This window comes from Camelus ferus, chromosome 23 (assembly GCF_009834535.1).
Source record: "Camelus ferus isolate YT-003-E chromosome 23, BCGSAC_Cfer_1.0, whole genome shotgun sequence".
In the NCBI taxonomy this organism is placed as follows: domain Eukaryota; kingdom Metazoa; phylum Chordata; class Mammalia; order Artiodactyla; family Camelidae; genus Camelus; species Camelus ferus.
Window position 1 is genome coordinate 13636882 of NC_045718.1, and position 21677 is coordinate 13658558.

General features: G+C 43.9%; 1 protein-coding gene across 3 annotated transcripts in view; it reads left to right on the top strand.

Annotated features, from left to right (window-relative positions):
• The window catches only part of LOC106728836, a 72898-nt gene that overhangs the window by 43476 nt on the left and 7745 nt on the right, over positions 1-21677 (top strand). For 2 of the 3 annotated variants that reach the window (XR_004314580.1, XR_004314579.1), the window contains 11 exons: positions 1123-1190; positions 1661-1694; positions 3385-3461; positions 3909-3933; positions 4792-4862; positions 5580-5604; positions 7371-7444; positions 7920-7944; positions 11317-11381; positions 14278-14326; positions 19244-21306. Coding sequence is in view for 1 of the 3 variants with exons in the window: in XM_032466729.1 (XP_032322620.1) it covers positions 1123-1190; positions 1661-1694; positions 3385-3461; positions 3909-3933; positions 4792-4862; positions 5580-5604; positions 7371-7444; positions 7920-7944; positions 11317-11381; positions 14278-14283 (470 nt within the window). In the remaining 2 variants the exon portion in view is untranslated. Of the gene's footprint in view, positions 1-1122; positions 1191-1660; positions 1695-3384; positions 3462-3908; positions 3934-4791; positions 4863-5579; positions 5605-7370; positions 7445-7919; positions 7945-11316; positions 11382-14277; positions 14327-19243; positions 21573-21677 lie in introns of those variants that run through there. The other variant, XM_032466729.1, reaches the window with a different exon arrangement.

Consider the following 21677-nt stretch of genomic DNA (forward strand, 5'->3'; position numbering starts at 1 on the left):
TTTAATAGTAAAGATGGTCTCTAAGCTCATGCTAAATTGTGACTATTAGCTGAACTAGGTATCTCTCTGAAACCATGTTTCCACAGTTTTAAAAATTATTATGCAAATTTAGAAAAGGATTATATGAACATAAAAGTTGGACAGCTAATACAGAATGTTCCCAGATCCCATCCGTCCAGTTTCCCCTATTAACAACATTTAACATTACTGTTGTGCATCTGTTACAATTAGCAAAACAATATGGGTTATTTTTATTAAGTAAAAGTCCATATTTTACTACGATTCACTCTTTGTGCTGTGACATTGGATGAGTTGTGGACCCAAAATGGAATATTATTCAACTAGAAACAGGAAATAAATTTTGAAATACGCTACAGCGTGGATGGACCAAAATAAAAAAATATTATCAATAGTGAAATCAAGCAGCACAGAAGAACAAGTACAGTATAATTGTACATGTATTAGGTAACTAGAGTAAGCAGATCTCAAAGAGAGAAAATAGAAATTACCAAGAACTAGAAGCAGGGGTGAAGGTGGAGTCACTCCTCAGAGACGACAGCTGTTATGTCAGATGTGATGAGAATGGTTTGGAAATAGACAGTAGTGATGTGTAAACAGAATTGTGAAGGTAATTAATGTCACTGAATTAAATCCTACAAATTCTTGCTAGGATAAATATTCCATATGTTTCAAAAAAATAAACGAAGTACAAAGAATCCGATAGACTAGATGGTGAACACAGTGGCAGCAGGCAGGCTTGTAAGGAATCTGAAATAGTCTTGTAACTCTTGAGAAGTGGGCATTTGACGGGACTGTGAAATGAGCAGAAGGAAGCATGAGTCTCTTATCGACACCCAGTGTACAATTTAGTGTTTACCCTTTTCAAATAGACTGTATTGAATTGCTTAATTTCCCCTTAGCTAGAATGCTAAAAGTTCTCTTTCACATTTCTTTCAAGTTCATCTTTTCTCCCTTTAATCCACCAAAAGTGACCCAACAGCAGTTCAGATCATGTTTAACTCACAGCCATAAACTCCCATTCCATGTCCACCTCAGATAAGGCTCTCTGAGTAACTGCTGAGCCACAGCACAGTGTCCTGAGTTTGCCCTGTGTTCTCCTAGGTCTCCCTGAGGACGTGATTGAGGACCTGTCCAATTACAATCCAAAGGACGATCCAGTTATACACAACGTAAGCTTGCCGTTCTTTATCTGGGATTAAAAAAAAAAGTTGCTTCATTTCTTTTTATCTATCTCATTCAGAAACGAAAATTTGACAACATACATTAAGATGATACAGAGAAATTTTGAGTTGGGGTAATTTTGAATAAAAAGTCTGTACAAACAAGAAGTGATTTAAAAGTTTATTTGAAAAATTGACAGCATGAGTTACAAACTATGCAATAGTGAGCATTTTGTTCAGAAGAATATTTTTCCCCTTGAAAACAAATTTTTTATATTCTGATCAGCTTGGAATTGGAAGAACTTCCATGAAAAGTTCTAAATTACTCCAAAGGTGTCCTTGCTGTTTTCTTTTGGGGAAGTTCACTCAACTGTGGTTTCCCATCTAGTTTCTTAAGGTCACCAGGAGAACAAAACATCTATACTCACAGTCCGGAGGATGCCATGGTCTTCACAGTGTTCTCTGTTCTCTATTCCCAGGTGGATTGGGGCACCAAGGAAGATGGCAAAGATGGTATGTATTCTGGAGCCCTCCTCTGCTGAGGAGAACTCCAGGTGACAAGGAAGCTTGGCCTTTCTTGTTTTCTTCGTTCGGTTTTAGTTGATTCTAGTTTCCCACTGGGAATGAGGATGATGGATGCGGCGAAAATAACGAACCTCCCAGAAAAGAGTGGTGCACAGATTGTCCAGTCCCTGGAGAAAGGAGGATATTTAGATGGTGTGGGTTTGTTTCTGTGAAGATTCAAGGGGGAGATCCATGTGTGAGCCTCTGTGGTGTGATTGTGAATCTGTCCATATGAACGTGTGTGTTTCCTCAGGAGCTAATGCTCTATTACACAGCACAACTCTGTCATAAAATGAAAAAAATTTCAGGGCACACTCTCTCTCCATTCATTCACTCTTGCCTCACCACAGATTTTCCTAGAGGTTTGGTTGAAATTCTCTTTCATCACATGGAGATGGCTCAGAGACGAATGACCCAGGCTCTTGATCTGCTACATGGAAAAGCCAGAATACGAACCCATGCAAGGTTCCAGTGTGGCTGTTCTGGACCACTGACTATACTTAGCAGCCAGTCGGGATTGTTAGTGATGGAGTAGGAGGTTCCCTGCTCTGTGCATGTGACTGAAAGTGCTGCAGTCCCCAGAGACCCCAGACACCGCTGGTCACTCTGCGGCGGCCCAGTGGTCGCAGGACTCAGGGTCGGTACAGGTGCATTTCAGAGTTGACTCTGGCCTAGTCCTGAGAGTGAGATGCACCCAGGAGACCAGCCTGGTCCTGGTCAGTCAGCGATTCTGAGAAGTGTGAGGCCTCCTGCAGGACGATGCAGGTTGACGTCTGTCAGTGCTGGGGCCATTGCTTAGCACGTGGCCCCAAACAGGAAGAAATGGAGAGATTTGATTATAGTCCATAACATCATGGCCAGCCTTAGAAATGCTTGTTAGCCCGGTGCCCACCCCCCTGGCTGCAGATCTCCTGCACAGCTGGGTTAGAGACATCAGTGTGCATTCGACAGCTCCTCTCCTTACTGAAGTCTCTCTTAATTAAATGTCTGGTGGAAGTGGGGGGGTGTCTCTGAGTCAGTGGACACACTTGGATGGTTTTGAACAGGAAGAGTGGGAGCAAACTACCACATGAGTGACAGTGGCTCTCCTTAAATGGTAGGATTTTAGTATTTTCATAACTTCTATATCTGATTTCCTCATCAGACATTCTAGTAAGAAGACATAACAGTGTTCATTGCCTGGGATTGAGTTCATTCCCTCCATAAAGGCCATTTTTCACAGAAAATGTAAAAGGGGGGTGATAAATACATTAGCAGCCAGTCTGGCTCCAGGGGGAGGAAGTGATGGAGAAGTCAGGAAGACAGAAGCCATTTAGTCCAACTCCAGGCAGACAAAAGAAGCCATGAGAACCGGTCCCTGAAACAGAGCCTGCAGCATAGAGCTCACTCCCGTTCAGCTTGACTGGTTCACGCTGACCCCACTCGCCACAGACAGGGAGCCAAGGGCTCTGTTCCTCATTCTCCTGCTCTTCTCTCTGCCTGACTTCAGTCCACCCAAGACGGGGCCCAGCAGCGTTTCCGCCTGTGCTTAGTGACATCCGCGTCCATGCGCTCCCACCCCGTGTCCACATCAGGTCTGGCCCCTGAATACTTCTCTCAGCACCACCGATTTACTAACAGCTACTCTGTGTCTACTTAGATCTAGAAGACCTGACGGAGTTCTTAATCGACCTGCCCAGCAATAGGGCAGCGGAAGAGCCTCCGATTACCCCCAGAGTAAGTTCATCTTTCTTTACCTGAGAGAAAAAGGTTGCTTCATTTCTCTTTTATTTTTCATCAAATTCAGATATCTGACGATGTTCAATATAAATGATATTTACAATTTCCTTGATTGGAGAAATGTTCTTGAGTGAAAATCTATCGCCAGTACATCCCTGGTTCAAAGGGTATTTTAACACTGACAGCATGAGTTCCAGACTATCCATGATTGAGCGATTTTGTCAGTAGACTTTCTTCCCCCTTGAAAAGAGAATTTTGTATCATCCATGAAGACTTGGTGCCCTTTCTGTGGGTGTCTGACCTGTTTTTTGAGGGGGCCATTAACTCAACTACTTTCTCCCGCTTGCTTTCCTAAATTAACCAAGAGATAGCCAGACCTGTGCTCTCAGTGCACAGGATGGTGTGATCACTGGGTCCTCACAGTGTTCTCTTTTCTCTATCCAGCTGGCCTGGGTCGCCAAGGATGATGGTATGTATTCTGGAAGCTTTCCCTGCTGAGAAAAGCTCTAGGTGATGTAGAAGCTCAGCATTTCTTGCTTGCTGTGATTGCTTTTAGCTGACCCTGGGTTCCCACTCGGAATGAAGATGAAGGACGCAGTGAAAGTAACAGATTTCCGAGAAAGGAGTGATGCCCAGATGGTCCAGTCCCTGGAGAAAGGAGCATATTTAGATGGGGTGGCTTTATTTCTATGAAGATTTTGGAGGGAGGTCCATGTGTTGCCTATGTGGTGTGATTATGAGTCTGTCTGGATAAGTAGTGTGTGTCTCCTCAGGATCGAATTACCGTTTGCACCCCAGAGTACACATATCCAGTTTCTAATATAAATATCTCATTACCAACACAGGGTAGCTATCCATTCACTCATTCTCACCTCACCAGAGCTGTTCTCAGATGTCTGGTTATATTCTGTTTCCTCAGATGGAGATGTTGCAAAGTTTAACGACTGACGTTTATTGACAGGTACATTGCAGCCCAGAGAACACCACTGGTGCAGACTGTCTGACCGAGTGCAATATAGGGTTTTTTTTTCACAATTGAGTAAGAAAAAAAAAGGAAGAGATAATTTCTATGGTATTGGTCCTGTGGTGACTATTACATTGATTACACTCCCAAAGATAGGAAAACAAATACCCTATTTTCCATTTTTTTCTCTGTTCTTCTTTGTGCCTTCCTTTACCACTCAACGTAATGCCCCAAACATGTCACTTTATAATTACATAACATCCACATCCATACACTTCCACCCTGTGTCCACATCGGTTAAGACTCCTGAATAATTACTATCAGCGCGGCCAATATGCTAACAGTTTCTCTGTGTCTTCCTAGCTCTCATGGAGATCGAGAGGAAGGACCCACCGGAGAAGATGGGAGAAGAGGAGACCCCATCCACCACTGAAGTAAGTTCACCTTTCTTTACCTGAGAGAAAAAAGTTGCTTCATTTTTTTTTATTTTTTAACAAATTCAGATATCTGACAGTGTTCAATACAAATGATATTTACAATTTCCTTGACTGGAGGAATGTTGTTGAGTGAAAGTCTATTACAGCACATCCCTGATTCAAAGGGTATTTTAAAAATGACAGCATGAGTTCGAAACCATCCCTAATTGAGTGATTTTGTCACTGGACTATTTTCCCCCTTGAAAAGAGAATATTGTCTCATCCATGAAGCGTTGGGGTTTTTTCTGTGGGTGTCTTCACTGTTCTCTTTTGGGGCCATTAACTGAACTACTTTTTCCCACCTGGTTTTCTAAGGTCACCAAGAGATGGCAAGGCTTGTGCTCACAGTGCACAGGATGCTGTCATTCCCACAGGGTTTTCAAAAAGTGTTTCAAATTGAAGTAGAGTTGACTTAAATTACTATGTCAGTTAAGGTGTGCAGCTTGGTGATTCAGTATTTTTACAGATTATACTCCATTAAAAGTTAGCACAAAATATTGGCTCTAATTTCCTGTGCTGTATAATCAGTCCTTGTGGATTATCTGTTTTATACATAATAGTTTGTACCTCAGAACTCCCTCCCCCTGTTGTGCTGCTCCCCCTTCCCTTTGCCCTCTGATAACCACTAGTTTGTTCTGTACCTGTGGGTCCTCACAGTGTTTTCTCTACTCCCAGGTGGAAGTGTTGGAAGTTGATACCGGTATGTATTCTGCAACCCTCCTCTGTTGAGGGAAAAATCTAACCTGATGAGGAATGCAGGGCCTTTTGCCTGCTTTGGTATCAGAGGCACTGATTCTTGGCTCATACTAGGCATGAGGGTGGAAGATGAAGTAAGCGAAATGGATTTTCCATAAAAAAAGAATGCCCTCTTTGTACAGTCCCTACAGGGATCGAAGGCATTGTGATAGTGTGGGTTGTGTGTGTGAAGTCAGTGTGTGTCCTCGGTGAGCCTGAGCGTGACTGAATCTGTCCATGTTAGTGTGTGTTCCCTTTGGGGAACTTTCCCACTTTAGCATCATAAATGTGTCTGCTTTATAATAGAAACTCTCATCACTGCACGCTCTCTGTCCATTCAGTCCCTCTTCCCTCAGCACAGCTGTTACCAGAGGTTTGGCCAACATTCCCATCCCCAGATGACGATGGTCAGAGATAAATGGCCCAGGCGCTTGACCTCCCAAATGGAAAACCAAAGTGTAAGCCAAGCTGAGGGTCCCAGTGTGGATGTTCTGGACCACTGATCTCTGCTTGTCCTTCAGCCTTGGGATCATTCATCAGGGAGCAGAGGGGCCCCTGCTTTTATATCCGTGCCTGGAAGTACTAGTCTCCAGAGGGCCCAGACGTCGCCCATCAGTATAAGGTGGCTGCATCTTCAGTGAACCCTGCGCAGGTTCAGGTGCATTTTACAGTCCACTTGGGCGTAATCCTGAGTGTGAGACGTACTCAGGAAGCCAGCATGTTCCTGGCCAGGCACAGGGTCTGAGAGCTGTGAGGCCCCATGGGGGACGGTGCAGGTCAGCATCTCTCAGTGCTGAGCTCATTGCTCAGCATGTGGCCAAAGGCAGATAAGAATCAGGGACATATTTTTTTGTTTCTGATAACATTACCATAAGTCTTAGATCTGTGCAAATCCTGCGGGCACACAAACAGAGACTCAGTCAGTGGCAAATGAGAGTTGAAAATGAAACGTGGTTAGTAGCCTGGTGTCCATCCCCATTGTTGGCCAATCTCCTGCTCAGGTGACTTACAGACACCAGCACTCACTCCATGCCTCCTCTCCTTAGTGAACTGTCCCTCTGATCGGATCGCTCATGGGAGTGTGGACATTCACTGGCTCAGTGCACCCTCGTACATTTTATACACGAGGATGACCGGAGGAAAGTGTCACCTGATTGACAGTGGCTGTTTTAAAATGGTCAGATTCAGTATTTTGAAATCTTCAGTGTGTTTTTATAAGTGATTGGTGAGTGTGAGTGAGTGTAAGAGCATGCTTTGCCTTGGATTGAGTTCAGTTCCCCAAGAAGGTTTGTCTTACTCCAGCACCAATCTTGTAAGAAGGGAGGAGACATGCAGTAGTGGCAGCTGTGACTCCACAGTAAGAGGTGGTTCTGGATGAGTCAAGAAGACACTCACAGTTGAGCCCAAGTTCAGAACAGGCAGGACAAGTCAAGGGAGTCTGTCACTGAAGCACAGCATGCACTTCAGTGTTTACTGTGTTACAGACTCACTATTTCACGATGATTAGATCCTCCACAGTTAGAAAGCCACAGGCCCTGTTTTTCATCTCTTTATTGCTCCTCACCTTTGCCTGCATCATCCACCAAAGATGCTGTCCAGACAGCACTTCGTCCATACTCAGTGTCCACCCACATCCATACTCCCCACCCCAGGCTCCCATCAAACAAAGCTAGTTAAGGAATTCCTGATGAGCGCTGCCCCTGTCCTGACAGTTACTCTGTGTCCGCCTAGCTTCCACCGAGGACCTTCTGGAGTACCTTACTGGTCCACGAATTTCAGAAGAAGAAACATCATCTACCTTCAAGGTCAGCTGGCCTTTCTCATCTTGATATAGAATCATTCCTTTTTATCTGTTCCAATAGAATGAAGATAAGAAAATCTGAGCATGTGCATTTCGATGATACAGACAATTTCCTAGGTTGGGAGAATGTTAGTGAGAGTCTGTTACCCACTGCTGACACCAGACTCACAAGGGCATTAACAGCGACAGCAGCCCTACACACTGTACAGTAGGGGGTTCCTTCTACCATGGCAACTTTTCCTCCTGGGAAAAGGATTCTGTCGTTATCAACTAAGATGGTCTTGGGAGATAAGACCCATCCTGTGGGAAAGGGTGATGTATTTTGGCCTGAGTAGATTTGTTCTGTTTTTGCTGTATTTCCTTGAAACCACCAGTCTTTCCCACCTGGTTCTGCACTGTCATCACGTGAACAAAAACCTTGTGCAAATGGGATGCAACATGATCTGATCCTCACAGTGTTTTCTCTTCTGTTTTGGCAGATGGTCTCAGATGAGAGCAACACCGGTACGTATCCTCGAATCACTCACTTGGGTAGAAAAATCTAGAAGATGTGAAAGGTGGGGGTGTCTTGCTGGCTTTCATGGGGAGAGCCACCCTGAACCCAGCTTCCTGCTGGGAATGAGCAGAGGGGACACGGGGGTAGAACGTGATACTCTGGATGGAGAACCGAGGTGAAGTGCTCACGTCCCAGGAAGCAGCTGTCCTACAGCGAGGCGGTGCCTGTGTGTGTGCGCGGGAGCGGGAGGCTCTACGTGAGTTCTTTTGCTGTGGTGCTCGGTGTGTGTGTGTGTGCATGTGACTTTTCTGCGTTTTGTGTTTCCCCTGATACATGGTACCCCAGAACTTCACAGTAACTAGTGTCAACTTGCCCATTTTATCCCCCATCATGCTTTTTTGGGGGGTGTTGGAGTCTGTGGGGCTGCCCCAGAAGCCAGAGCTGTGGTGTCCCCTCCTCTCCCACTTCACACAGCCAACAATAAAGGTTGGTCCTACAGTAAAAAAAATATCCTGTCACCATTGCATCATGAATGTATATGGGTGTAAAAATTAATCAGATTGTATAACTTAAATATGAGCTTTCTTTGCCAAGTATGCCTCAGTTAACCTGGAAAACAGATCGTTTCACCACCAAGAAAATGTTTATTGGGTTATAAGTGGAGAAGACTGTTTTATCATCCCTGTTACTGAGTCAATAACAACTTCATTTAATAATGAATCTGCCCTCATAGTGGGGCTCATACATTTTAAATAGTCACGGTACATCTCTTTTGCCACTTTCTTCATTTGTGACTCTTCCTTCGTCCTCTCCCCTCATCTTAGCACTGAGTGCTGGGGGACGGCTCCTTCCTTCTGGGGGTGCCCCTGGTGCACCCACATGCCACCCCCAGTTATGGAGGGATCTGAGGAAGGAGGAGTCTCCGGGAATAGATGGGGCAGAGTCTCTCCAACCGGCTCCTTTGAAACTAATACTCACCTTCGGATGCTGTGCTGAGAATACAAAGTGTCCTTCTCCAGTGGAAAGTCTGTCTCCAGTCATTTGTGCCTGCCCTGTCTGTGCCGGGCGAGAAACTGCGTACAATGCAGACAGAAGCGAGAGATCTCCAGAGGCTGAGCTCAGGGTGGGCCCGGGCTCCCTCCCTGGGAGAGCGAAGGGAGGTTGTGTGGTGCATGGTGTGGACAGACAACCTCAGCAGTGTGACAGGAGCAGCTGGACTCGTGTTGCCATGGAAAATTGCCAGATGAAATAGTGTCTTGGTGTTTTCTAAAGGCCTCTGCAAAAAAAAAAAAAAAAAAAAAAAAAAAAGATCAAGGGAGTAAAAGTCCATTAAACAGGAAATAAGGCAACTTACACGTTTTTTCTTTTTTAAGATCCTGACTCCTGTGATGATGCATTTTGAGTAGAACTTTTATTGCCCTTTAGGTGTTAATATTTTTCCCACCAAACAAAATGAGATCACTTCATTGTAAAATGTCACCTGTTTACCTCCAAAACCATCTATGAGGCAATTTTGCCCTAGAAATCCTCTGGCTCTAGATCATATTTCCTGGATGGTGCTGAAGGGAACCCCCGGTATGTGTGATTCAGTGTTAAAGTGAGAGCTGCCCCCAGTGGTTTCATGTGTGAGAAAAGTCCTGGGAGCCTTGGGCTGGACTTGATGAGGAAACACTTTGAGGAACAGAAGGAAGACAGAGAACGGCCCCCGGGCCCTGTGGTGTCAGATGGTGGCTGGTTTCCAGGTCAGGGAGGGGAGTCCAGCACCTGAGACCAGCTAGGCCCCCAGATAGGATGCTATTTGGGGTAATTCTTGGATGGGGATGAGAAAGGACCCCGCTGTCCTGCTGGAGTGAACACTACAGAGGCATCTTCTTTAAAAGCTGGAGGAGAACCTTTCTCAGGATCTGTCGCTGTCCGCGGTTACCTGTGTGACACACCAGACCCCTTCCCACTTCCCTTTTTCTTGCTTCCTTTTCTCTTTCTGTTTTTCTTCTTTCCTTCCTTTTTTTTTTTTTTTGCTTTGTATTTTATTTTACTTGATTTTTATTATAATTCAAAAGACATAACATGAAACCTACCGTGTTAACCAGGTTTTAAGTGTACAGGACAGTGTTTTTAACTCTGTGCACATTGTGTAAGCACGTGTTTAGAACTTTTTGATCCTGCATGACTACAGACTTCCATTTTCATCTTCTCCCCTTCCTTGGCAGCCACTCTTCTACTCTGCTTATGAGTTTTATTTCAGCTACCTCTTTTAAATGGCATCATCCAGTGTTTGTCTTTCTGCGACTGGCTAATTTCACTTTAAATAATGTCCTCCAGGCTCATTCATGTGGCTGCAAATGGCAGATTCCCATCATTTTATAAAGGCTCAGTAACGTTCCATTGTGTGTACACAGTGCATCTTCTTTACCCGTCTGCCTGCTGGCGGACGCCGGGCTGTGCTGCTGTCCCAGTCGTGGTGTGTGACGCTGCCGTGAACGGGGCTGCTGGTCTCCCTTCCTGACACTGATTCTCTTCCTTTGGGTTTGTACCCAGAAGTGAGGTTGCTGGATCATACGCTAGGTCTATTTGTCATTTTTTTTGAGGAAATGCACTGCTGTTTTCTATTAATGGTGGCACCATTTTACATTCCCACCAAGAGTGTACCAAAATGCCAGTTATTCACATCTTCACCAACAACTGTTAAATTTTTTTTATCAGTAAACATACTGACAGGTGTGAGGTGATACTGGTCTTTTGATTTGCATTTCTGGGATGATTAGTGATGTTGAGCGCATTTATATATGTGTGTTGGCTGTTTGTATGTATTCTTTGGAGGAATGTCTATTCACGTCTTTTGCCCATTTTAAAGAGATTTATCTCTCCCTTTTTTTTTTTTTTTTGCAATTGAGTTGTAATAGTGTCTTCTATATATTGGATATTAGACCATTCTTTAATACAAAATTCACAAATATTTCCTCCCATTCTATAGGTTGTCATTTCATTCTGTGGTTGTTAAAGAGACTGCTTTCCCCACTGTGCAGTCTTAAGCCTTGATGGAGATTATAGTGCCAGGATGTGTGGCACTATATATTTGAGGCCTGTCTATTCTGGTCCATAGGTCTGTCTGCCTGGTTTTATGCCCAAACCACCTGTTTTGATGGCTGTGGCTTTGTCATGTTTTGTGAATTCAGGCATTGTGAGCCTCCATCTTTATTCTTGCTGTCAAGATTGTTTTTGGCTTTTTGGCGTCCTTCGTGATTCCGTATGTATTTTAAGAATATTTTTCCATTTCTATTAAAATGACACTGAAATCCTGAGAGGTGTTGGGAGAAGTAAGAAAAATGGATGGGTCACAGTTTCTAATAACGTTATTACTCATGGTTGTGTTTCTACAGAAAAGATTGTGGAGAGCACCTGTGACACTGTGGACGAAGATGCCGCAGGTGGAAACAACACTCAGGTACGATCCAGTGCGGGAGGGCTCCTAGGAACACCTGGGTTACACGTGGTGCTTGTAGTCTGAGGAAGTTGAATATGAAATCAGAAAAAAAGAAATGTGTGTAGAAATGTTCTTTTCACTTCTAATAATAATAGTAAGAAGATTGTGCCCATTGGGTTTGGCTGTGCCATTTGTAATCACTTTTCTTCCTTTTCAACAAGGCCTGCTCCTTCCTGCTTTTGTCACTGGCAAATGTGGAAGGCTGGTTTCTGATGGGCACCTCAAAGGCACTGTGCACAAGAGACTTAGATTTTGTTTTCATTACTGACCTAGGTGGACACAATCCGGTGGGACATAAAACTCTCATAGGCCCCTGGCACTGCAGACCAAGGTCTTCCATTGAGTGTCAGGTGTTGAATGAGAAGCAAACTCTCTCCCTCTGCACTTTCAGGGTTTCTGGCCTCACCATCAGGTATTGTCCTCACTGTTAATTTTTCCTGTGAAGGGCACGCGCAGGGTTGGATGAGTTCAGGAATCTGTCCTCTGGGGTAACTGCACGTGCTCCGGCATCCTTGAACTCGCTCAGCCTCCATGCCTCACCCAAGGCTGTTGTGCGGAATATGCTTCCACTTGAGGGAGGCCCATGTCCAGCTGCCCCTGGAGCCCCTCCCTGGGCAGCAGAAAGTCTGGAGGACTGTGAGGGGCTGCTGGACACGCATCACACGGCTGCTCTCACAGCCCTCCTGACCTGGTCTCCTGGGCGTGTTCTGTCCCAGGACGGAGCCTCTGGACAGCAGGGCCAGGGCGGCCCTCCTCTTCTCAGGACGTGCTGCTCCAGCCACACACCCCGCCCCTGACCCCTCACACCCCCTTCATGCCCAGACTGGACTTTCCCTCAGGGGCTCCCGTACCCTCCCTCCCGGTCCTTCCAAGTCTTGGGGTGAATGAACCCTGGCAGGTGCTGTGTGTTTATGTGGCCACATCTCCTGTAGGACATCAGTTGCACCATTTTCAGGCTAAGGGAATTTGGACAAGGAACTTGACCTCTAATTTAGCATTCTTTCTCTCTGATGGACTAGGAAACTCATGCGGTGTTTGTAGGGATACGTACCCAGTGTCGTAGGGCAGTCACTTGACGTGTGGATTTGTTTGCATGTCTTGGCTGTTGTGTGCAGTGCTGCAGTGAACACGGGGTTACAGACAGCTCTTTGCAATACTGATTTCATTTCTGCTGTATGTATACCTGGAATCCACCTGCAACAGAAGTTAGTTTTATTTGTGATTTTTCCTGGAAACTGCGTACTGTTTCCCATAATAGTTGCACCATTCTGCATTCCCGCCAAACTATGCAAAGCTTCCAGTTCTCCACATCTTCACCAACACCGATTAATTTTTTTAAAAAATATATATTTATTTATTGTTAATTTGGGGGGCAGGGATTAAGTTTCTCTCTTTATTTTCTTAACGGAGGCACTGGGGATTGACCCCAGGACCTCGTGCGTGCTAGGCATGCAGTCTACCGCCGAGCTATGCCCTTCCCCCAACACCGGTAACTTTTATTAATAAAACGTATCCTGATCGGTGTGAGGTGATACCTCTTGTGTTTCGATTTGCATTTCCCCATGATGAATGAGGTGGGGAACATTTGCTTATCTCTTGGCCTTTTGTATTTCTCTTTGGAGAAACGTCTTTTGAAGTATTTGGCCCGTTATTAAACTGAGTTATTTATCCTTTTGGGGCAGCTTGATTTGTAGTAGTCTTATGTAATTTGGATGTTGGCCCCTTTTCAGTTACATGGTTTTCAGATTTCTATCCCATCCTGCAGCCTGTCTGTCCATTATTTTGGTTGTTGGAGAGACTCTTCTTCCCCGTTGTTGAGCCTTAGAACCTTGGTGGAGATCGTGGTGCCACATGTGTGCGCGTGTTTGAGGCTGTCTAGTCTGGGCCATAGGTCTGTCTGCCTGTCTCTGTGTCAGTCCCATGCTGTTTCGATTGCTGGGACTGTGTCATGTATTTTGACTTCAGGAAGGGTGAAGCCTCCATGTTTATTCCTCCTGTCAAGACTGTTTTGGATCCTTGGGGTACTTTGTGTTTATACATGTATTTTAGGAATGTGTTTTCCATACTGTCAGAATGACGGGGGAATTCTGACACGTGTTCCAGTGCATCTTTATGTCACTTTGGATAGTATGAAAATGTCAACAGCGTAAGGGCTCCTGTCTGTGAACATGACAGGTCATTCCAAATATTTGAACTTACTTCATTCTTTCAGCAGTGTTCTGTAGTTTTTAGTGTACAAGTCACTTTCATTTGTAGGGCCCTGTCCCCTACCTTCCAGCTCATCCAGAGTCAGGGTGAGAAGGATGGGCTCGTGAAGACAGTGCGGTGCCGCTCACTCCCATCTGCACCTGCTCTCTGAGTGAGTCCAGCACAGGCGCACGGGGCCGTGACCGGCACCTCTGCTTACTTGGCTTCCTGCTAGGGAGTCTTCTAGGACCTGGTGTTGACATTACTCTTTGGGTGTCCCCAAGGCCTCATATAGTTCCTGGCATGTGTGCACGAGCACAGAAATACTTAGAAATGAATGATCAGATCAAACCAGGAAATGACTCTGCAGTTTAAAAAAAAAAAACCAACCAGGGGAAGGGTGGTAACACCCTCCTCATCTTTGAATCTCTCAAGCTGTGCCGTACAGTATGGCAGCCACTAGCCAGATGTATCTGTTTATAATGAATTTAGTGAAGTCAATAATTAACTCAGTTTATTTACATAAGACACGGAGGACAGGTAAGATCTGAGAATCTGGAAGAAAAATCTGAATGAAGCTCTGTGACTCACAGTAACCTCCAGTGACATAGGAGAAACAGGCTCGTCACACTTTCTAATAACTTTATTACTCCTGTTTGTGTTTCTACAGAACTAAAGGGTGGAGAGCACATACAGTAGCGAAGATCAAGCTGCTGCAGGTGAGGAAGGACACTCAGGTAGGATCCAGTGGGCAGGTTTGGGAACACCTGGGTTCTACCTGCTGCTTTAGAGACTGATGAAGGTAGATATGGAATCAGGGAAAAATTGAACTGCCTATAGAAATCTTATTTGTTTTCATATTTTAAACGTGTAAGAGTAAGACGCATTGTGTCCCTGGCCTTTGACTGTGCTGGGTTAGCATCATCTCGTCTTCCTTTGCTACGTAAACACGATACCTACAAGACCTGCTCTTTGGTGCATTCGTCACGGCCCAGTGTGAAAGCTTGGCTTCTGATTTGCACCTCAGGTGTATCATGCACAAGAGACTTCAGTTTTGTTTTCTTTATTGACCTGTGATGGACATCATGTGCTGGGAGACAAAACTCTCACAGGCACTTGAAACTGGAATTCATGTTCTTCTAGTGACAGTCACTTGGGGGACAAAAAGCAAACCCTCTCCCTCTGAACTTTGAGGGTTTCCGGCATCACCATCAAGTCCTGTCCTCACTGTTCAGTCCTCACGTGAAGGGCACTCGCAGGGTTGGATGAGTTAAGGAGTCCGTCCTCTGGGGTAACTGCACCTGCTCCAGCATCCTTGAGCTCGCTCAGCCTCCACGCCTCACCCAAGGCTGTTGTGCAGAATGTGCTTCCACTTGAGGGAGGCCCGTGTCCAGCTGCCCCTGGTGCCCCTCCTTGGGCGCAGGACGTCGGGAGGACTGGGTGAAGGGCTGCTAAGTTTGCTTTACACACTTGCTCTCACAGCCCTGCTGACCTGGTCTTTAGGAGTTGTCCAGACCCAGGACAGATCATCCAGGTAGCCCAGCCAGGGGGTCACTCTCTTCTTAGAACCCACTGCTCCATCCAGACAGCCTTCCCTGATCCCCACACCACAGTCCTGCCCGCAGAGTGACCTTTCCTCAAGCCTGCCCTGTCTCACCCCGCCCCACCCTTCCAAGGCTCGGGACAGTGTGTATTTATGTAGGGCTTGTGTAAAATCATTTTTATACTAAGAGAATTTAGACAAATTACACCTGATTTTGCTTTCATCATCTCTAAGGGGCTAGGAGACTTACGGAGTTGGTGTGAGGATTAAGTATCTCCCAGTCACCTAAGATCACCCCAGGCACAGGACAGTCCCTTTCCATGTGGAGTTGGTTGTCCTCTGTCGTCCGACACAACACCAGGTTCATGCCTGGGACTCCCTGGGTAGGATGGATGCTTTCCAAAAGTTTACTTTAGCGATGATCGCCAGCGTCTTGACTTAACTTTCACTTAAAGATTAAGAAAGACACTAACTTTTTAAAATCCACACATGACAGGTTATTAAAATGAAACTTCCCGACTCAGTTTTGGCTGTGTCCCCCAAGACAACAGATGCCAACTGTGTCCACATTCCCAAGCCGGGTGCAGGACCAGCCCCGCAGGACCTGCAAAGGCTTCCAGAGGCTGGTTTTGCAGTTCTTAACCAAAAGGGTCAAAATGAAAATAATACACTCTGAGGGCAGGTCTCTCTATATTTCTTTCTTTATTTTCCCCTGTGGGAAGGAGAAAAGAGAACTGAGCAAAAGAAGCCACACCTCGGGGCAGATTGCTTTAGCAACAGACTGGTGGAAGCTGGGCACAGGAATGAGCTCTCATCCAAGTTGAAGTTCAGAACTTATTGCTGAAAAAAATCTGTCAGGGTTTTTTTTTTTAAGCTGATTTCCCCCAAAGTCTGTTGCTAGAAATAGGAGGGAGCTGACTCCAAGGAAGGATGGAAGTGGAGTGAGAAGTTCTCGAGTGAAGCTCTGGAGATGAGTGCAAGATGCAGCTGAGATGGAGAAGAGCAGAGGGAGAAAGGGACCTGTCATACTGTGAATTGGTTCATTTAGAAAAGTTATTCCAGAAGAGTGATCTACTTTTATTGCTAAGTGTTAAGCTTAGTTATTTCCACAAAGAACTCATTTTTGTAAATAATGAGGAAATCAGCTGTATTAGATTATATAGTTTGCCTACTACTTTTACCATTTTACAGACTTACTTTCCTATATTTTGTTGATTTCCTTAGCAGTAAATATAGTTCTTTTAAAAAATCCACATATTTTTTCCTTAGCATTTGACCTTGCTGGAACATCTAGTGCTTTCAAAATACTCTCATAAATTGAGTGATCCTACATCAATGATTTTATTTCTCGTTCTATTTTGCTGGACTTTTTTTTATTGCCAACACTTAAAATAGTGAGTGTACTGTGCATTTACCCGTCATCTACAGATACGTTTTTATTGAAGAAGAGTCAGTTTACAATGTCGTGTCTGTTTCTGGTGTACCGCACAATTGTTCTGTCATACTTGAACATTCATATATTCCTTTCCATATTCTTTTCCACCATAAGTTACTGTAAGATATTGAATGTAGCTCCCTGTGCTGTACAGTATGAACTTGTTGTTTGTCCGCTTTGACCCATAATCTAATTTTCATTATACACAGTCTCCCAGGTTATGTTACCCATTTATAGATCTTCATGTCTATATATCTCTATATGCTGATAACTGCTAAATATATCTTTAACCCTAATGTACTTAAAGTTTTAAAGTAATTATCTGGTGGCTTTTTAAAATACCCCTCTGGATAAGTTCCAAGGATCTCAAAATTAAGATGTCTAAAACTGAGCTACTCCCCCCAAATTCCAGTGTATCTGATCTTACAGTGGTGTTAGCCCCTCCTTATCAGTCTGGGTCTAGCCAGGAGAGACCACATAGTCATTTGAACAGTGAAAATTTAATTAGTATAATTTTTTAGTCTAGTATTTAAAAAAACCTGTTCTTACAGGGGATTGGAATAACTAGGGACTGGCTAGTAATAAATAAAGAAAGCTCAAATCTATAGGACTCGCAGATTTAAGGAGCAGCTAATACTCCCAGGGCTGAGCATCCCAGGAGGAGCCTCCACTCCTGGGCTGAGGTTCTGCGGTTGTTGGAGAGGCCACGGCCTTGGCTTGCTGAGTGGCAGAGAAGTCACTGGTGCCACGCCAGCTGAGCCTGATGGAAATCTGCCCCCTGGAGTCCCAGGGAAAGCTGTTCCTGGGGCGATGTCTTACTGGCCACCGTGCACTGCAGGGGCATAGGCTTTGGGGAAGCTGCACGACTGGCAGGAGCCAGATGCTGAGGAAACCATGGCTCGTGCACAGCAGAGCTTGCTGAGTGAGCACACCAGCCTGAACCTGGGCAGAGACTCCTCCTACAAGGCCTCTCCAGTGCCCTCTGCTGACCGCTGAGCGCCATTCCAGGCAACAAAGGAAAAATATTTAAAGGGCCCAGATTTATGTTCATGGAGCCAACAAAAAGAATAAGGAGGAGCTGAGAGACAAATGGACAACCAGCACACCCCTCCAGAGCCCGCCTCCCTCCCATTGCCTGTACTTCACTGGCTTCTTCCAACATCTGTTGTCTGTGACTTGGCGTTTGCATCCTTCTTAATCAGGGCTCAGTTCAGGGTCATACCATTTTTCTCTTGTTTCATCAGTCTTCTCTCCTCCAGCTTACCTTCATCATCTACATTCTTCCTATAATACAAAACTAACGATACCAGCTACAGAATTAAATTCCAACGAGGCTCTTCACCATCTGGCCATAGCCCATCTTTCTAGTCCGTTCTTCCATCACTAACCTTTTTACTGCATCCCAGGCCCTTTGATGACTTTTTGGTGGCCCTCTTCCCCGTCATTTTGTAACTAGCTGTTACTTCAGTGATGCCTTATCTGACTTAGGAAATTAGTTGCTCTGTGATCTCTTACAGCTTTTTTTTTTTTTTTCACTGTCTGTGTAACAGCAGTTACCATGTTGTATGATAATTACCACGTTCCTATGAACCTTATTTCTCTTTGTGTTCCTAGGACCCATCGCCCATTCAGCAGGGGGATAATTTTCCGTCTTAGTTAAAAATCTGCATTTCCCTTTTTAAGCCTTTATATTGTAAACAGACTTTTTGGTTTCCCCATTTTAAAAGATGAAATATCCTTGTAGCTCTTGAGTATTATAATCCTGTTTCCATGATGATAACGTGCTTGATATTGTACACTTTTTAGTATCTTACGAAGCACTTTTAAGTATGTCATGCTGCCTTTAACTTTTCTTAATTTGCACGTTAGTGTAAGTAGTTGAGCGAGACATGATTTTGTCCATTGGTCCGTACTATCGTCTTGTGAAATAGGCAGGGTATATTTTATAGTCATTTTACTAATGAGGAAATGGATTCTAAGAATATGAATGACTTGTCACAAAGCTAGTAACTGACAAGCCCCTGTCTCTCACTTGGAGCTGTGTGATCCGTGGAACTGGCTACCTCAGACGCAGGAAGTTGGTGTCTCCCTTGTTCTGTTTGGTTTCACTCTCTGTGCAGGCAGCCATAGCTTCTCAGGGCTGCAAGTTGTTACTTGTCCTTAGTGTCCCCGTCGGCTCATAGGCCAAGACGATAAGTCACCCCTCTCCTATTTCTGGTTACTGTAGACTTTTTAAAGGTGAGTGTATTTTCTTGACTAGTTTTCAGACATCTTCTCCTTGTTCAGTTTCCCTCCTTGTTAGAAGTTAGAGATGGGTAACTTACAGAACCTCTCAGTTCAAATAAGAATCTCAGCAAGTCTTTATTGGATGGGCTTTTGTTTATGGCCCTTAGGGACTGGAAGATTCTTTAAAACTCCAGACAGGTGATAATATTCGGACTATGACTTTTTTCACCTTTGTCAAACCTCACGTGACTGACCTCAGTAAAACTAGATCTAGAAGTAAATTTGCACCAGTTTATTTTGTAAATACTTGAAAGAAAGGGAGATTGAAAACACTTGTTAGATTTAAAAAATTCACATTGTTTCAGTTCATAAGTACTCTGAGTTAAATTATCTTGATAATAATGCTGACTTGATTGTTTTAATCTTTTAAAGCCTATACTTAATATAAGGGACCTTGGGTTATGTGAGTTAAAAATTGGACAGAGTGATCAACTGGGCGACAATCTACTTCCCGGATTTCATAGAGGCAGAAAAGATTCTTCCCATTGGCATACATCTCATATTTCTGCACAGTCCTTGGAAAATAAAAATGGTAAGCTAATGTATTTTGTGTTCCAATGAAAGTAAGCCATTGTATTACTATTAATAATTTCATAGACACCACTTACTAACGTTTTCTATGTGCAAACTTCTTTCCTGAGTTGTTCCCCCCCCCTTTTTTTAGAGTAAGTTTTCACTGGAATGACTAGTTTTACAGAAAAATTGCAAAGACATCACAAAGAGTTCCTGTATACCCCTCACCTCTCTTCCCCTAACGTTGACTACTTCCACAACCACGGCACCTTTGTCCAAACCAAGAAATTAACATGGGCACAATACTTTTGACTAAAGTATAGACTTTATTTAGATTTTACCAAATAAAATTGAATTTCCCCAAATCACTAGTTTTTCCGTTAGGGTTCTTTTTCTATTCCAGGACTTAATCCAGCACACTAAGTAGCATTTGGAATAGTGGAATGTTGTTGTTGTTTTAACTTTATGTGACCAATATTTGTTAGATTCCAAGTAACACAGTGACCTCTGAGAATATGTTAAAGAAACAGTCGTGGTCGCTGCTTGTATAGAACATCTATGTGTTTTCTCACTTGTGTCCTATACTAAGTGGGCATTTTATTAAAAGGGAAGTCAACTTCATGATACTCAAACAATGGATGTGAGAGGCTTATCAAAATACTTGCTGCTGGAAGAAGAGACTTTAAAAATTCAATACAAATGATAAAAGCCCTGGAATTAAAGAACAGGTTTGAACAGTTTTGTGAGGAAGTTTTGATTTGAAGCTGTACTTCACATCAACTTAAATCATTTACTGATCCTTCATTCTTCTTTTGCCTTTATTTTGTACACGAGCTACAGGATGGGGAAGCAGCGACCAGCCGGGCCCCTAGGCCGGGAGCAGGCGGCAGGTCTGTGCGGCCCCAGGGACAGGCTGGTGCTGCAGCCACTCACCCAGGCCATTCTGGAGACATCTCGCATCTCCCTTCTCAGGGAAGAAAAACAAAAAAGGAGAGCTATAGGATGAATAAAGAACTCACAAGTAAGGAAAAGATGAAGTTTTTGAGCTTAGATGCTTGCACTAAAGATCAGCTTCTGTTTTCTTTTTATGCTCTACTGCCTCCGTCCTGAGAGAAGCCCTGAGGCTTAGCGGTTGAGAGTAGACTAGGACCAGACTCAGTCCTGCTGCTGAGTGACTGGGGCATTTACAGTAAATCTCTGTTTTCTCATATGAAGTGTGAGGAATAACCCCTGATCTCTCTTTGGAGGATCAAATGTAATGATCTAAGCAAAGTACTTGGCCCACAGTAAGTGATCAGCAGAGTCAAATTTTTTATTATCATTGTTTTATAGTATTGTTATTATTACTATTGCTCACCTAGTCCGAGTATTTACATTTCCTTTTAAGATGTTCCTCTGACTGCCAGCTGTTTCTTCTTGGCTTAGGCAGGCAGAGGTATTAGGAAAGGGTGTCTTGGCTTGATTATTAGAGTTCTCACAGAAATCCTGGATTCTAACTGGGATGTAGGGAGAGAGGAGAACACGTTTCTGTTGTTGCTGCACCCAAATTCCCTGGGAACCTGGGTGTTCAGTAGAATGGGGCCCTCTAGTCAAGGACAGGGGTCAGGAAGAATGAGGGCAGTGTTCACGGCGATGGAGGGAACCTGCTTCATACCCACGTCTATGAAGCTGTAAGAGAGAAAGACAATGACACCTCTGGTTCCCAGTGTTGCATTACATTGTTCAGTTGGGTGTTGAAATTATCGCTAGGAAATATAAATTCTTTGTCTCTTTATGCTCTTAACCAAAAACTTTAACTAAACATGTCTATCTTTTTTTTTTTTTTTTTTAATCTCTGACATGCCTTTATTGCGGAGATGAGTACACAGGCCTCACTAGCAGCATTCATGGTCCATGTATATCTTTTATCTCTTGGTTTGAAGGTAATTTAATTGGCAGCTATATTTGTATATCATATTACAAAAGATAATCTAATGAAAGTGATGAAGGAGTGTGATTAGATTTGCAGTGCTGTTAGAAATATCTAAAAGAGCCATATGTGGACAAACAAAAGGCAAAATTCATTGCTTTTTTTAATATTTGGTAAAATTATGTATTGTACTTTATGACTTTTGTTTGTTTGACAATTAGAAAATTTACTTTTTACAATTTCTCTCCAGGTTGCTTAGACATATTTAGTACTTTACGCAAGCCTCTTGCTTGTGCAGACAGCATTCAAGAACTCTCAAAAAAATTTGTTCAGATCTTCAGTACTGGCCAGTATGAAGCAACAATTGTTTTATTTTGAAAAAAT